The sequence below is a fragment of the Syngnathus scovelli genome, chromosome 21, assembly GCF_024217435.2.
Source record: "Syngnathus scovelli strain Florida chromosome 21, RoL_Ssco_1.2, whole genome shotgun sequence".
Taxonomy (NCBI): domain Eukaryota; kingdom Metazoa; phylum Chordata; class Actinopteri; order Syngnathiformes; family Syngnathidae; genus Syngnathus; species Syngnathus scovelli.
In genome coordinates this window covers 2,472,582-2,490,990 of record NC_090867.1, presented here as the reverse complement: position 1 = coordinate 2,490,990, position 18,409 = coordinate 2,472,582, and the positions used below count along the sequence as shown (strand labels likewise).

Genomic DNA, 18,409 nt, shown 5'->3' with positions numbered 1-18,409 from the left:
CGAAGGGTCTGTTGAGATGTTACTTGCACGTTTCCTGGTCCTGGACAGGTACAAGTCTTGGATAGATGGGAGGTTGATTCCAATTATCTTTTCTGCAGTCCTTATTGTCCGTTGCAGTCTGTGCTTGTCTTGTTTGGAGGCCGATCCAAACCAGACAGTGATGGAGGTGCAGAGGACAGAAAGGATGATGGCAGTGTAGAAGGTCTTCAGCAGCTCCCGTGGCAGGTTGAACTTCTTGAGCTGTCTCAGGAAGTACAGCCTCTGCTGGGCCTTCTTCCGGACAGAGTCTATGTGGCCGGTCCATTTCAGGTCCCGAGAGATTGTGGTTCCCAGGAACTTGAAGGTGTCTGATGAGAGAATAGTATTACTGCGGATAGTGAGGGGTGAAAGTGGTGAAGGGCCTCGCCTGAAGTCCACTGTCATCTCCACGGTCTTGAGCGGGTTCAGGTCCAGGTGGTTTTGGCTGCACCAGTGGACCAGCCGCTCTACCTCCTGTCTGTACGCAGTCTCATCACCGTTCTGGATCAGTCCGATGAGAGTGGTGTCGTCTGCATACTTCAGGAGCTTCACAGAAGAGTCACGTGCGGAGAAATCGTTGGTGTAGAGGGAGAAGAGCAGTGGGGAGAGGACGCACCCCTGAGCGGCTCCAGTATTGGTGGTCAGGGTGTCAGATGTGATGCTCCCCAGCCTCACACGCTGTCTCCTGTTGGTCTATACACTATACATTTCAGATAGTTATGCTAATGACTACAGCTTCACCTCTCTGTGACTGCAGGTGAGAAAAAGAGGGGGGCTAGGAGGAGCACAGTCTAGTGTGCTGAGGAGGGGGTAGTTTAAAGTTAATTTTTTTAGTAAGGGTTAATCTAAAGTCAGTTTACGTTTCATTCCTACGACGTTTGTCCAGACACGGCTTGATAGAAAAAGTCCCGTAATACTCTCACCAAATGCTTGCATCCTTTCATACCAGGCAGTCAATGGTATATTCAGTATTGTCTGGAAAACTCCACATTCGCTATTAAACACTTCTAGATTTAGATACATTAGATCGATTAGCTCTCCGACTTCTGTCCCATCAACAGTTTGAGGAGAAACTTTAAGCCGGAAAAAACATCTTCCGCTGGCTGTAATTTTTGAAATCCAAGTTACATTCAGCTCACCTTCTAACCCGTATGAGAAATTCAGTCAAAACCTCGGGCAGGAGTTGATTTAAAACATCCCAGTCATTTGAGTTCAACGTACCATACGCACTGCTCATAGTTGCTGTTGTTTGATCCAGAGCTCTCTTGATTTCTCATAAAGAAAGACAACTCACCAGTCTCGTAAAAAAATTTTAAATCCCCATAGAGTCTCCGGTGTTAGATGCCAGCTCCGCTCAAGTTTTTCTGTAGGCCTCTGTTGCATACGCTTTAGATACATCTGTTTCTTCCTAGGGGCATCTAACAAGCCATCAGGACCTTTACGGCAAAGATGGATACTGACCGGCGTTTCTGCTATCATGATTTGAGCTTCAGGTTTGCAGTTTAACACCACAGCTTTAGCTTAGCTCTTTTCTGTGAACTAGCAGCACAATACTCTGGCGTAATATACCAACAACAGGTCCAGCCCCTCTCTCAAACCACACCTCTGTGTATCACGTGTTTTTTTTTAATCAGGATATGTTTTAAACTTAGACAACCTTCATAAAAACAGAGGCCTTCATCTATCTCCCTCCAAAAAGAAACGATTCCAGCAGGCTCTACCTCATCAGATATCTTTGGCACCAATAATGCCGACTCCACTATTGTTTGTCAAATTACATCCGACAACACCTTGATTTTTTCTCTTTCAGATAACTTTGGCACCATGCTGACGACACTTGTTTGTTTGTTTGTTTATTTCGAACATTTAAAGAAATACAAGAAAGAAAGTAACAATACTGAAAATAATAACTCCATAGTACAATAGAAAAGAAAGAAAAGGAAAAAAGAAAGAAAAAAAAACATTGCGTTATAAATTTTCACTTTATCATAAAAAAATCTTATTTGTTCGAAAGGGAGTAGAAGGAAGCCTAGGCTTATCTAGCTCTACCCCTTGTAACCACGTTTGCTTGATTCCGTCAAGATTTGTCCATTATCAGATTTGTTAAAGATATACATATATATATATACATATACACATACATACATACATACAGATAGATATTATACATACACACACTTATACATACATACACCTCCTTTAGATAAATACAAAAGCAGTTTAAACACCTCACAGCATGCTACGGTATCCCATCAGTATTTTGCCTTTATACATTTTTTTAAACTGAGGTAATGAACTACAATTCTTTAGTTCGTCACTGCTGGCGTTCCATAATTCCACACCTTTAACTGTTATACAATGCAACTTTAAAGTTGTTCTCACCAAATCTCTTTTAAACATAAGTGTTCCTCTTAAATCATAGGTACTTTCCCTCCACTCAAACAACCTCTGGATACTGTTTGGTAATTGATTATTTTTTATTTTGTACATGAGTTGGATGGTTTTAAAATCGACTAGATCATTGTATTTCAGTGCATTCAGTTTTACAAAAAGAGGGTTAGATGGTTCTCTGTAATCAACATTATTTACAAGTCGTATAGCTTTTTTTTGTAGAATGTAGATTGGATCTGTGTTTGTTTTGTATGTGTTGCCCCACACCTCCACACAGTACATAATGTATGGGAGTATGAAGGAGCAGTACAAGGAATATAATGATGTTTGGTTTATAAGATCTTTTACTTTATACAATACTGCCAGTGATTTTGAGATCTTTGATTTGATATACGTTATATGTGGTTTCCAACTTAATTTTTTATCTATTAGCACTCCAAGAAATTTTACTTCATTCACTCTTTCTATTTCTATATTATTTATTGTAAGAATTTTGTCTGTGTTTGTCGGACGATTTCCAAATATAATATACCTTGTTTTACTTAAATTCAATGTAAGTTTATTTGTGTCAAACCAACTCTGTAATTTTTTCCATTTCAATACCCACAATATCCAGTAGTTGGTCCAGGTCGTCCCCACTACAGAGCAGATTCGTGTCATCTGCAAAAACTACGGCCTTGAGTAATCTGGAGACCTTGCACATATCATTAACATACAAAATAAATAACAAGGGGCCTAATATTGAGCCCTGAGGAACCCCACACTTTACCTGCTTTAACTTTGATTTGAAGTCCATTAATTGCACATATTGGTTCCTGTTTGATAAATAACTGTTTAACCAAGTGAGTGGCATACCTTGTATGCCATATCTCTCAAGTTAGTATTTTATGATTTACAGTATCAAAAGCTTTCTTAAGATCTAAGAAGACACCTACAGCATATCGTTTATTTTCAATAGCTGTTGTTATTTCAGCTACGAAATCTAACAAAGCCATTGTGGTGGTTCTATTTTTCCGAAATCCATACTGTTGGTCACACAGAATATTTTGTTTTGTGATGAAATCATCAAGCCTTTTATAAAATATTTTTTCTAGTATTTTGGAGAATTGTGGGAGTAAAGATATTGGCCTGTAATTTGAGAATATGTGTTTGTCCCCAGCTTTATATATCGGAATAATTTTAGCTGTTTTCATTTCACTCGGAAAAACACCATTTGTCAGTGATTGGTTGCAAATATGTGTTAGGGGTTTCACCACACTTTCAATAATATTTTTAACAAGCGACATATCTATTCCATTACAATCAGTTGACTTTTTACCTTTAAATCCTCTTAACGATTTCTATTATTTCCGTCTCATCCGTTCCCCTTAGAACCATACTTTTGGCTATGGGTACATCCTTAATTAGGTCACTTGTACTCCCTTTTTTTGGTACTTCTTCCGCCAAAGTAGGCCCAATACCAACATAGTAATCATTAAACTCCTCTGCAATCATTGCAAGTTCATTTATAGTTATATTGTTACTGTTTACAAAGTAAGAAGGATATCCTGGCTTTCCAGTTCTGTTTTTAATAATTTCATTTAACACTTTCCATGTTGTTATTGTGTTACTCTTGTTTTCCTCCAGTTTCTTGCTATAGTAGTTCCTTTTACTGTTTCTCATTATTTTGATCAATTTGTTTTTATAGGTCTTATATTTCAATTCAGCTTCTTTTGTTCTTATCTTTAGGAAATCTTTGTATAACAGGTTTTTTTTCTTGCAGGCGTTTAAGATTCCCTTTGTCAGCCATGGTTTTTCCACTGAGTTGTGTTTGACCGCTTTCCTTACAAGAGGACAGTTTTTATCATAAAGTTCAGATATAATGGCCATGAATGTGTTGTAGGCTTCATTTACATCACCCACATATACCTTTTTCCAGTCTTGTTTTAGAAGATCATTTTTGAATGAGTTAATTGAATTACCAGAGTTCATTCTACACATTTTAAAAGCTATAGCATCCTTTCTTTCCCTTGTACAGTTCTGGATCACCGCAAACACTGGCAGATGGTCACTTGAATCATTTATTATCAGTCCAGTTTTTACTTTCTTTTCAATCACATTTGTAAATATATTATCAATTATAGTGGCACTGTGAGATGTGATTCTAGTCGGACGAGTTATTGCAGGGTAAACTTCAATGATTTTCTCAACAAAACCCCCTTGATCCTCTAAACTATTGTCAAATTACATGTGACTCTCTTTCAGATAACTTTGGCTAAACTATTGTTTGTCAAATTACATGCGACTCTCTTTCAGATAACTTTGGCACCATGCTGACGACTCTCACGCCCCCCCACACTGACACAAACACCCCTACTCTTCTCCTTCTCAACAAAACGGCCCCCCTTCAACCCACACGTACTGGCTGGTAGCAAAGCTAGCTCAGATGCTGCACCTGTTTTGATTCATAAAAATACATGCCCATACATATCCACATCTAAAAATGGCGCCGGCAAACCAAAATGGCGACAGTCAAAGATGGCGCCGTCACGACTAGCGCCATCTTGATGCCCCCAACCCCGCCCCAATCCAAAAGGGGGTGATTTATGATACCATAACAAGTCATAAAAAGGTCATAAAATGTTATGACCCCTAACTCATTTGCATATGAATAGACATCAAGGCCTGGAGCATTCTTCTATTCTCTCTATGGTGGCCTGGTTACATAACTGACTCCTGGCCGGATAAAAGCTCCCAGTCCGGCCCTGGCGGGTGCTGCAAATTATTGTCCTGGGCACCGCAGTTGACCCACAGGCCTCAAATTTGAGACCCCTGATGGAGCTCCACCTTCATCTCATTAAATCCTTGAGCATTCATTGTTTGTACCACTGAAGTAAATTGAATTTAGTTAAATTCCTTTCCAGAAAAGCACATGACAGTCTTGGGATGTTTGCTTGCCATCTGAAGTGTTGGAGCAGCTGTACATAGTACATTTGTAAATGGTTTGATGTATCATGAATACTTGCTTGATTCTAATGTTCTTGGCAGTTGGTGTTAATGAGCTTTGCCTCGCTGGACCTTTGCATGCCCAATGCAAAGTAGAATGGTAAGATTTATTATTATTATTATTATTTATCAATATATCATTATTTATTATTATTATTATTATTATTATTATTATTATTATTATTATTATTATTATTATTATTATTATTATTATTTTATTATATTATTTGTTCATTTGTTTGTTTGTTTACCAATGCCTTCAGATACATCTATTTTTAATAAGCAATATGGCAACACAAACCCTCCCCTTTATAAACATGGAATAAGCATTAACTAAATAACTATCTCCTTCAGTGTTCTAAAATAATTGAGAAAACTTTTAATCAAAGGCTGGAGAAATTTATAGAAGACTATTAGACGATATTCGATATTCTGTATGATAATCAATATGGCTTTTGCAAAAAGAAAACAATCATTCATGTGCTCACAGAATTCACTGAAGACATAAAAGAATCATTGGATAATGGGCGGCATAGCATAGGAATATTCTTGCACCTAAGGAAAGCTTTTGATGCCATAAACCATAACATTCTATTTGAAAAGCTGAATGGGCTTGGAATACAGGGTAAATCACAAAAATGGATAAAAAGCTATCTAAATAATAAACAACCATTTTTACAAATTGATAATACTAGATCAAGTTTGAATATCAATGGGGTTGGTTTTGGGGCCTAAACTGTTTATAATGTATACATGTAAATGACAATCCATGTGTTACAAACTTAAACTAGTAATGTTTGCAGATGACACTACTATAAATTGTTCTGGAAAGGGTCTACATATTTTGATTGATACTGTAACTAAAGAATTGTCAAACCTCCAAATATGGTTCCATATCAACAGGTTTTCACTAAGCATAACAAAATTCATGGTTTTGGGGAGAAAGAACATCAACAAGGAATTACAACTAACTATAAACAGATCACTCATTGAAAAGTAAATGAAAATAACATGTTGGTAATTCTGGTCCACTATCCGGCATCTCAGGAGGGGGAAGCAGTGCATTGTTAACACTGTTTATGGTGGAGACGGTGTTCTGCCGACCTCGACTCGGGACATCGTGAGTCGGTGGGGAAATTACTTCAAAGATCTCTTTAATTCCAACAACACACCTTCTATTACGGAGGCAGGGCCTGAAGAAGCTGTGGTGGACTCTCCAACCTTTGGGGTCAAAGTTGCTGAGGTCATTAAAATGCTCTTTCGAGGAAATGAGATCCACCCACAGTTCTTAAATGCTCTGGATGTTGTGGGGCTGTCCTGGCCGACACGCCTATACAGCATTGCGTGGAGATCGGAGACAGTGCCTCCTGCTTCAGCATCCAGTTAGAGGGGTGCAACTTTCAGCTTGGAAGATTAGGTGTTTGCCTTTCTTGTTTACACCCGTAAAAAGATCAAACAGAACTAGGCAATGGAAGAATATCTGAGCACCAAGTGCTCAAAGTCAAAGTCAAACTCAGCTTTATTGTCAATTTCTCCACATGCCAAAGACACACAAAGAAACCAAAATTTCGTTCCCCCCTATCCCACGGTGACAAGACATGGCTCACAATAGACAAACAAGTAAACAAGTATAACAAAAGCGTGCTGAATAAATAATGAATAAATAACACAACAATAAATAAATAAATAAGAGGAGCAGAAAAAAAAGGAGCAAGTGCGCGTACAGCAGACATTCCCGAGAATAGGGAACAGTGCCGCACGCTACGCAGAAGGGGGTAGCGAGTTCAGGGCCCTAACAGCCTGGAGAAAGAAGCTGTTGGCGAGTCTGGTGGTGCGGGAGCGCAGGCTCCTGTACCTCTTCCCAGAGGGCAGAAGGTCAAACAAAGAGTGAGCCGGGTGACTCACATCTCTGGCAATCGAGGTTGCCTTGCGGGCAAGATGGGAGGTGTAAATGTCCTTCAGGGAGGGGAGCGAAGCACCAATAATCTTACCAGCTGTATTCACTATGCGCTGCAGGGCCTTCAAGTTCTGTTCAGTGCAGTTACCACCCCAGACAGCGATGCAACTGGTGAGGACGCTCTCAATGGTGCCACGGTAGAATGTAGACAGGACTGCCTGAGGAGCACATGCACGCCTGAGCTTCCGCGGGAAGTACAGGCGGCGCTGAGCTTTCTTTGCCAGTGACGAGGTGTTTGCGGACCAGGAGAGGTCCTCACTGATCTGCACCCCCAGGAACTTGGTGCAGCTCACCCTCTCCACCACAGCACCGTCGATGGTCAGCGGCAGGTGTGTTGTGTGACCCTTCCGGAAGTCAACAATGATTTCCTTGGTCTTATTGACGTTCAGCAGGAGGTTGTTGTCCCTGCACCACGTGGTCAGAAGGTCAACTTCCGACCTGTACTTGCTGATAGTAATTCAGCATCCCTAAAAAGGATCTCACTCGCTTTTGGGATGGGGTCACATCATCAGACGTGAGGTCGGCAGTTTTCATATCCGTGATATTACTGGGGTCTGTCGACACCACTCTTGTCAATCACATGACCAAGAAACTTGACAGACCTTCTTAGAAGGAAGCCGTTTTTGGGAGCCAGCTTCAAGTTGTAGCTACACCATTTATAGTTGTTGCAAAGCAGTTTCCGGGCACTAACAGCAAGAAATTATCTGGCACACTGGGAGCAAATCCGCTTGCGTTGGCGGGTGCTGCCTGCTGCTGTGGACCATGCCTGGTGTGTCTTTGAGATTGTGACTCCAAACCTCAAAATGTGACCTGCCCCCCCCCAAAAAAAAAATTACTTGGCGCATGAGTGAGTCCCTTCCCAGAGGACTGGGTATCAATATCTTCTCCCATAATGCTTTGAAGTTTAATTTTGCCTTTTGTCTCTTTTTTAATCTTCCAAAACATAAACCTGACTCTTGTGTGCATGTTACCGTATTTTTCGGACTAAAAGTCGCTTCGGAATATAGGTCGCATTAGCCATAAAATGCACAATAACGTGAAAAAAAACATATATAAGTCGCTCCGGAGTATAAGTCGCATTTGGGGGGGGAACTTATTCAACAAAATCCAACACCAAGAACAGACATGAACGAGCAACAACAGGCTAAACGATAGGTATGCTAACGTGACATAAACAGAAACGAAGAGCTGAGAACGGGCCTGACGTAACATTCAGAGTTTTTCAAATAACTATTACATAAATAACACGTTTATAAAACCATCTGTGTCACTCCAAATCATTAAATCCATCGATCGTCCTTTATGTCAACAATGGGTGCGCACCGCTGATGGCGCAAAATATCCCACAGGCCCATATAACGATATATGAATTATATATCAAATAACTATTATATGAGCAATAATATTATCAAACCATCTGTGTCGCTCCAAATCATTAAATCCATCCATCCAATTCTTCGTCCTTTGTCAACAACACCGCGCGTGCGCCCTGACATCAGCCACGTCATTATTCCACAGATCTAGTATATAACTACATTGTAGCGTTAACAAAGTACAAAGAAAGACGTGGGTTTGGTAAACGGCTCTTTATTTAACAAAACAAGAGTTCAACAAGCCACCAACTACTGAACTGTAACGATAAAAACATATACAAGTTGCTACACGAAATAAAATATATCAAATAACTAACAAAATACTTAACCGCCCCAAGCGCCGGCGTGGACTTCCAGGCGTGTGGCGGCGTGGACTTCCATCCCCGGAGGTGGCACTTCCAGCCACAGAGTTGGAAGAGAGCTCCATAGAATAGGACCGGGCGTGCGTAAAAGCCATGTCAGAGCCCCATCCACCGTCCCCGGAAAGCCACCTGGCCGAGCGCCGGCCCCCGACTTCCATCCACGGAGGTGAAAGAGAGCTCCGTAGAGTAGGACCGGGCGTGCGTAAAAGCCATAATAGTTTTTCAAACCTTCTGTGTCACTCCAAATCATTAAATCCTTCAAACTCTTCGTCCTCCGTGTTACTTACAAACAAAACCGCTAATGATGCCGGTAGTACATGGGGCCCTTCGTCATCTTCGTCATCCCGCGATAGAATCTTTGTCCTTTATGTAAACAACCGCTGCGCTGCGCTGCGCCGCGCCGCGCTGCTGACGTCACTTGAAATTCAAATTACAGTCATCCCTTGCTACATCGCGGTTTGTTTATTGCGGTTTCACTTTTTATTTTTATTTTGAAAATGTATGAAAAAAATTTACATATAAGTCGCTCCTCAGTATAAGTCGCCCCCCCACCCAAACTATGAAAAAAAACGTGACTTATAGTCCGAAAATTACGGTAGTTGGTATAAAGGTGTTTTTTGCTTTTTTTTTATTGTTTGTTGTTAGGAAAAAATCATTTAGTTAAATTGCACCACAGCTAATATAGGTTGTTAACAAAATGTACCTTGTTCGGGAACAGCCTTAATTGCGTCAATGTTCACATCTAAGGCCAACCCATGATCTAAGATTATGGACCGACAGAAACACTGATCATACTTGAGGTAAATGGTGTTAGAATTAAAGTGAGAGAATTGGGGATATGCTGAGTAAATTTGCTCGTAATCAACAGCGCAGGAAGAAAGTTAGGTGCTTTTGCAGCCTACACGTCACTCGAAAATACACTTTCTCAAAAAAGGAGGGGGAATATAAGTTGGTTCACTAATACAGTACATGAAGTATGCTGCCAATTTGTTTCCTGAGCAAATGATGAAGGAGTGGTTGGATTGATGGATGGGCATTCAACGTTGAATGTAATGTACTGTTAAATCAGAGGCATAGCGACAGTTGGGCAACCAACACTGTTAGAGATTCGCTCACTCCAACTTATTTTGCAAGAACCACACGAGAGACAAGCAAGTCCTTTTAGACACCTGCAGGTGGAGAGCTCACACGTTGAAGGAGTGAAGTCTAAAACTCTCCCTCCTGCAAGGGCATATTTATTAAGAGAAACAGAGTGGGGGTAAGAGTAGGTTGAATAGGAAGCCCTTGTGCTCTAGTCAAAACATATCAGGGGATGTTTTACGACCTTGTGGAGGATGGGACAAGGTAGGTTATTTATTACCGGTTGCATTCCAACATAATCATACGATAAGGATAATCTGAAAAACCCTAACAAACACCATCACTGACTAATCTCCAAGATGATAAAGAGCATTCCTCAAAGATGAATTAAGTATGATAATTAAACTTTCATTTTAAAAGTATATTTTTCTGTCTAGCCCATCCCAGTGAGATGTAGTAAAGAGGATTTTTAGAGTATTGCAATTCAACTTTCATTTAAAAAGTACTGTACATTGTTTTTGTATGGACCGTGTCAGTGAAAGTACCCTATCAATAACATTGACTGTTTCACCCCTTCCAGGTATTTTGGCATACCTTGTCAGACAGTTTACAAATCCCTGGTTCTACAAATAAGAAAGTGGGAAACCATGGCTGGTTGCAGGCAGGGCGGACAACGATGCTTGTACAAGGTTGTATGTGTGATTGAGATATAGCAATATCTAAAAGTGTACCTATTTTTATTTTTGTATTACGTTTGTAAATTTGTTGGATATTGCAAAAGAAATATATTTTATAATATGTACATTTGGGCAAATTTGATAATCCAGATATTCAGAAGGTATTAAAACACCCCTATGACATAACATAACAACAGTGCTTCTCAGTTATTTCCTGTGATGCCCCCCCAGGAGAAGAAAACATTTTACACACCCCATGCTTGTACCCTTCTTAACATTAAAGAAAAACAAAAAATAAATGAAAAAGAAAGATAAACTTACAATAAATAATAACTTGATTAATAACATTGTTTTTTAGTCTGTAATACAACAGATCAAGTGCATCACTTTGTCTGAAATTAAAAAATAAATTCTAATTACTTAAACTATAAACATTCTTATAAACTATAAATCTATAAACTATAAATTTTCAAGATGGGGGCGCGTGCACACGCAGCGGCCACTCTCTATCCCATCAGTACGGTGATTTGTTCGTCTAATGAGTGTTCGTCCGACAGTCTTATGTGTTCGTCTCGTCGTGCTTTATCGTACTACAAGTACAGCAGGCAGGTTCTGCTCGACATCGGCAGAAGTGGGTTTTGCGGCGTTCTGGACTTTGAAGCGTCGACATTAAAGGCGCTCGGACTGCTACGTCCTGAAACGTCGCCGACCTCACCCGCTATTCCTCCCCCAGTTGGGAGCCGTCGGAAACGGTGTGCGAGGAGGCAGAAGAGGGGCAAGCGCGGAGGCGTCCGGGCCAGGCTGGCGGCCAACCCAGCGCGCCCGGCGGTGCCCTCCATTCTTCTGGCGAATGTTCGATCGCTGGACAAAAAAATGGATTACGTTCGCCTGCTGAGGTCTACGAACCGGACGGTGCGGAACTGCTGTGTGCTCGTGTTCACCGAGACCTGGTTGAGTGATAACATTCCGGACTCTGCCGTGCATCTGGAGCGGCTAGCGTGCTATCGGGCGGACCGTGCCATTGTATGAGGGGGAAAGTCGCGAGGAGGTGGAATATGCGTCTACATCCGAGAAGAATGCTGCCGGGACTCTGTAGTGGTATGTAAGCACTGCTCGCCGCTTGTGGAGTTTGTGATCATTAAGTGCCGTCCTTTTTATCTGCCGAGGGAATTTACCGCGATTCTGCTAGTCGCGGTATACATCCCGCCTTCCAACATCGAAGGCGACAGGATCGCGGCGCTTGGTGAACTGTACCAGGCTGTCAGTGAACAGCAAACAGCGCACCCTGACGGTTTTACCATCTTCGCTGGAGACTTCAATCATGCCAACCTGAAGTCTGTTTTCCCGAGGCTTCACCAGCATGTTACTTTTCCGACACGTGGAGACAGCTTCCTGGACCTAGTCTACTCAGCGCAAAAGGGAGCTTTCAAAGCCACCCCCCTCCCCCATCTGGGGCTTTCTGACCATCTAACCGTTTTGCTTTTGCCCGCATACAGACAATTGGTAAAGGCATCCAGGCCGGTTCGGAGGAGGGTTCGGGTGTGGCCTGAGGGTGCCTCCGATGCACTTCGTGACTGCTTCGACACCACTGACTGGGACTTGTTTAAGCAGGCAGCCACCTACAACGATTGGACGGACATAGAGGAGTATACTGACTCTGTTACCTCTTACATCACGAAGTGCATCGATGATGTGACTTGCTCGAAATCCGTCCGCACTCGCGCGAACTGGAAGCCGTGGCTGACGGGGGCTGTCCTCAGACTGTTGAGGGCCAGGGACAAGGCTTTCAGAGCGGGGGATGAGGCTGGCTTGAGGACAGCGAGGGCCGACCTATCCCGAGGCATCAAAGAAGCGAAGAAGGCGTTCTCGTGCAAGGTCTTCACCCACTTCAAGGACAGCAAGGACACACGTAGCCTTTGGCGGGGCATTCAGACCATCACGGACTACAAGCCCGCGCCGAGGAGCTGTGAGGGCGACGTCCGTCTGCTGAACGATCTGAACCGCTTCTTTGCTCGCTTCGACGCCCAGAACAGCACTTGCCCACTGAAGACCACTCCCCCCCCACACGAGCAGCCCCTGCGCCTCTCTGCCGACGGTGTGAGGAGGGCGCTTGCCGCTCTTGACACCCGTAAGGCGGCGGGCCCTGACAACATCCCGGGTCGAGCGCTGAAGGACTGCGCTGGGGAGCTGTCGGGTGTCTTCACGGACATCTTTAACGTTTCCCTGCAGCAGGCCATCGTCCCCTCGTGTTTCAAGGCTGCCGCCATCGTTCCTGTGCCGAAGAAACCTGCACCGTCCTGCTTCAATGACTACCGCCCCGTGGCACTGACGCCCATCATCATGAAGTGCTTTGAGCGGCTTGTCATGGAGCACATCAAGTCCGTTCTCCCCCACACCATTGACCCTTTCCAGTTTGCATACCGTGCCAAGCGGTCCTCTGAGGATGCCATCTGCTCTGCCCTCCACTCGGCCCTCACCCACCTGGAGAGAAAGGACCCATATGTGAGGTTGCTGTTTGTGGACTTCAGCTCTGCCTTCAACACCATTGTGCCGCAGCGACTCATCTGCAAACTCGACGAGCTGGGCCTCAGTACCTCCTTCTGCAACTGGCTACTGGACTTCCTCTGTCAGAGGCCTCAGGTGGTGCGTGTTGGCGACAAAATCTCCACCAGCATCACGCTGAGCACGGGGGCCCCCCAGGGCTGCGTGCTCAGTCCATTGCTCTTCACCCTGCTGACGCATGACTGCACTGCAACCTACAGCGAGAACCGCATAGTGAAGTTTGCTGACGACACGACTCTGGTGGGTCTCATCACGAAGGGCGACGAGACTCGGTACAGGTCGGAAGTTGACCTTCTGACCACATGGTGCAGGGACAACAACCTCCTGCTGAACGTCAATAAGACCAAGGAAATCATTGTTGACTTCCGGAAGGGTCACACAACACACCTGCCGCTGATCATCGACGGTGCTGTGGTGGAGAGGGTGAGCTGCACCAAGTTCCTGGGGGTGCACATCAGTGAGGACCTCTCCTGGTCCGCAAACACCTCGTCACTGGCAAAGAAAGCTCAGCGCCGCCTGTACTTCCTGCGGAAGCTCAGGCGTGCATATGCTCGTCAGGCAGTCCTGTCTACATTCTACCGTGGCACCATTGAGAGCGTCCTCACCAGTTGCATCGCTGTCTGGGGTGGTAACTGCACTGAACAGAACTTGAAGGCCCTGCAGCGCATAGTGAATACGGCTGGTAAGATTATTGGTGCTTCGCTCCCCTCCCTGAAGGACATTTACACCTCCCATCTCGCCCGCAAGGCAACCTCGATTGCCAGAGATGTGAGTCACCCGGCTCACTCTTTGTTTGACCTTCTGCCCTCTGGGAAGAGGTACAGGAGCCTGCGCTCCCGCACCACCAGACTCGCCAACAGCTTCTTTCTCCAGGCTGTTAGGGCCCCGAACTCGCTACCCCCTTCTGCGTTGCGTGCGGCACTGTTGCGCTATTCTCGGGAATGTCTGCTGTACGCGCACTTGCTCCTTTTTTTTCTGCTCCTCTTATTTATTTATTTATTGTTGTGTTATTTATTCATTATTTATTCAGCACGCTTTTGTTATACTTGTTTACTTTTTTGTCTGTTGTGAGCCATGTCTCGTCACCGTGGGATAGGGGGGAACGAAATTTCGGTTTCTTTGTGTGTCTTTGGCATGTGGAGAAATTGACAATAAAGCTGACTTTGACTTTGACTTTGACTTCTTGACCAACTGCCATTTTATGCTGAAAAAAATACAATAAAGATTCAAGATTAAGTAATAATAAACATGCATAATATTAAATTAAATAACAGCAACAAATAATATTCAATTCAAAGTAATCAGCAACATTAACTCAGGAGCACAATATATAAAACATTTTAACCTACAAAACAAAAATGAATAAAACAATTTGTGCAGTTTTTTTTTTTATTAAAATGAGGCAGCATGACAGAGACCATATCCACGGTTGCAATGGTGTTTTTTTTTTTTAAATTTTTTAGTTATTTATTTTTTTGCACGGAGCAATTTGGTACACTACTTTATATGACGCTAACAGTACTTGCTGGTTGACTGAAGTAGCATTCACAAAGTGGGATGATTGTTGGTAATATTCAACCCGTTTTCGCTGAAAAACCTTAAGCATCTTATCAGCGTGATTAGGGTGCAATGACTTTAAGTGCCGCCTTAATTTATTTGGCTTCATACTGTCCGCTGCCAACATTGTAAGGTACAGTAAACACGCCGGTCTTTCCTCGTCTCCCATCGTAGTCACACTGAAGCCGAGCGCTACGTATGCTTCGTCATATTTCCTTGTCTTAGTGTTCGTGTGACTCTCAATTCTCTTATCTCCGTCTCTCACCGCCGTTCTTTTCAACCCTGTTAAATATTTTTCGATGGTGTCCCACTGCACATTTTATCGCCTGCTCTGTGCTGTGTGTGCATATGTTCTGTACGTTCTACACTGGAGAGCGACTACTCGTTACGCACACTCTTACAGTGATACCGCCACTCCCACCTACTGCAGTGAATGTCTAATTACCTTTAATCTAGAAAAAAAGAAAAGCATGTTCCCTGGTGCCACACGCGCCCCCCTTGGTATTGTACCGTGCCCTCCGACGGGGGCGCGCCCCACAATTTGAGAAGGACTGCTTTAGTAACACTATAATGTACTATGTCTGACAGTGTAAAAGTCATGTGATTGTCTCAAACATTTATACTATATGTGCTTGTGCCTTCCAGTTGGAGTCTGCCTCGGTCCACTTTATAGCTGCCAAACACATGCAACCCGTTAAGAGATATGTGGATGTTATTCATTTTCGCCTACTTCCCTATTATTTCCACAACTTCTGTCATGTTTCGGTAGGTTTCCACTCATGTATAAACTATCTTACAATGCCTGAAATTAATAACTGCTGACTTTGAATCACTGACTATGTGATGTTTTTCTATCCGTCTTCCTATTCCCTATGTGATTATTTTTTGTGTGATGTCCGTAGGCCATGTCAATCTCTGAGACTTGGTATCTCATAAAAGACCATGGTACAAACTACTGCAACCTCTACAACCTCATGGACGGTAAGAACAAAAGTGTTGGGGTTGACAAACTATCCTGATCGTATGATTATGTTGGAATGTAGACTAGAATTATTAACTTTGTTTAAAACTTTCTGCTTTCTTTTACTCTGGAAAGTTTAACCATTCAGTTGTTAAAACTTTCCAAATGGTGTGGAAACATTCTTGCTTAGTTAGTCATCTAAAATGCTCCACTAGTTTCTGTTTTACACAACCTTGTAAAACAATGAGCTGGGACCCTCCGCACTGATTAACCAGTTACTGAGGTGACCACCAAACATGTCCACTGTCACCCCCACCCTGCTTGTTCTCAATAAATATGCTCTTGCAAGAAACCAAAGGCAGACTTTGTTCGAACACCACTGTATGTACAGTGACGAACAATTTCTCCACTTGCAAGTGCTCAAAGGGCATACTGTCTCCCGTGTGGTTCTTGCAAATAAGTTAGAGTGAGCACAACTCTAACAAACTGCAGAGTTGAGTGTTACTGCAAGTACAAATATTAGGTGATTAAAATTTACCATGACAACATTGCTGAATTTGCAATATGTTTTTATACGGAGTAGAAATGAACGCTAATGCAACTTCTTTATTCAGCAACTCTTAATCCCCCACTACTCGTGCGTAACATAGCAGTACAATGCCTCTGGCGCACCACAGCGACCCCACATGTCTGCATTATGCAACTAATATCATAGTATCAACATACTATAAAACCACGTCCTTTTTCCAGAGATCAAAGGGTAGACTGCCTTTGTCTCGTCAAAACCTTAGAGCAGGGGTCACCAACCTTTCTTAAACCGAGAGCTACTCTCTGGGTACTGATTAAGACAAAGGGCTACCTGTCAGGCCGGGAACAAGGCGAAGGACTCGGATGCAGAGTCGTTTCTATCTTGGATTTATTCCAGCAAGCACACAGAGCGAAAGTACAAATCAAATCGCCTCTTGCGAGGGAAAACACGTGGCAAAAGGTACAAACAAAAGGTGTCGCACTGAGGCGAGTCAAAAGGCTAAAAGTACAAATCAAAACGCCTCTTACGAGGGAAAACGCGTAGCAAAAAGTACCAACTAAAGGAGTCGCACTGGGGCGAGACAAAAAGGCGATGGAGACCAAGGCACAAACAAAAGCGTCGCTCGGTGGCGAGACAAAAAGGAGGGTTCTTTCAGAGAGTTCAGGCATCAAGGGATCGCTGGTGGTCGGGACGAGGCAAGACACACTGGCACAAGACAAGGGGAAGACACAGACTAAATACACACAAAAGGGCGGGGACACAGGTGATGACAATTAGTATCGATTACGCAGGTGCACACAATCGGGATCAGGGAAGACAAGACAACCAACACCGAGGAAGGAAACACAAACTGAACCGGAAGGAACGACAAAATAAAACCGGAAGTAAAATTACGACATCGACGAGACAGAAACCCGGAAAAATAAACGCGACCGCATGACAGAACCCCCCCCCCCTAGGGCCGGATCCCAGACGGCCCAGGAGCCCCAGGGTGAGCCGCATAAAAGTCCTCAAAAAGTCCCGAGTCCAAAATATAACTAGGCGGCACCCATTGCCGCTCCTCCGGCCCATAACCCTCCCAGTCCACCAGGTACTGCCAGCCCCGGCCTCTTCTGCGCACATCCAATAGTTCTTTAACGGTGTAGGCCGTCCCACCTCCCACAGTCCGCGGAGGTGGAGGGGGCGCAGGATCTGGCACCAACGGACTGTCCACCACCGGCTTGACCTTCCCAACGTGAAAGGTGGGGTGGACTGCAAGGGACCTGGGCAAGCGGAGACGCACCGCGGCCGGGTGCACGACCTTGGCGATGGGGAACGGACCCACGAAGCGAGGCGCCAGTTTCCTGGAGTCCCCCCGGTGGGGAAGATCCTTGGCGGATAGCCAGACACGTTGACCTCTCTGGTACACGGGCGCCGGACGTCTCCTCCGGTCAGCCATCCGCTTGACCCGGTCCCCCTGTCGGACCAGCGTGGCCCGAGCCGCCGACCAGACGCGATGACAACGACGCACCAAGGCGTGGGCTGAAGACACCGTCACCTCCGGCTCACTGTCAGGGAAGACAGGGGGCTGGTAGCCATACACACACTTGAAGGGGGACATACCTGTAGCCGTGGTGGGCAGGGAGTTGTGGGCATACTCCACCCAGGAGAGGTTCTTGCTCCACGAGGAGGGGTTCTGGGAGACCAGGCAGCGGAGACTTGTCTCCAACTGCTGGTTAATACGTTCCGTCTGTCCGTTTGCCTCCGGGTGATAGCCTGACGTGAGACTCACGGTCGCCCCTATGAGCCTGCAAAACTCCCGCCAAAACCTGGATACGAATTGGGGCCCTCTATCGGAAACAATGTCTTTCGGGAACCCATGAACCCGGAATATGTGGTCCATCATCACGGTGGCCGTTCGTTTAGCGGACGGGAGCTTGGGCAAGGCGATAAAGTGAGCCATCTTTGAAAATCTATC

General features: G+C 44.2%; 1 protein-coding gene across 2 annotated transcripts in view; it reads left to right on the top strand.

The window, feature by feature from the left end:
• The first annotated feature begins 5,334 nt into the window (after nucleotides 1-5,334).
• The window catches only part of LOC137839809 (uncharacterized), a 67,030-nt gene continuing 53,955 nt past the window's right edge, over nucleotides 5,335-18,409 (top strand). Inside the window, exons 1-4 of one of the 2 annotated variants that reach the window (XR_011086085.1) lie at nucleotides 5,335-5,494; nucleotides 10,747-10,855; nucleotides 15,608-15,727; nucleotides 15,865-15,943. Coding sequence is in view for 1 of the 2 variants with exons in the window: in XM_068649424.1 (XP_068505525.1) it covers nucleotides 5,480-5,494; nucleotides 15,608-15,727; nucleotides 15,865-15,943 (214 nt within the window). In the remaining variant the exon portion in view is untranslated. The remainder of the gene's footprint in view (nucleotides 5,495-10,746; nucleotides 10,856-15,607; nucleotides 15,728-15,864; nucleotides 15,944-18,409) is intronic. The other variant, XM_068649424.1, reaches the window with a different exon arrangement.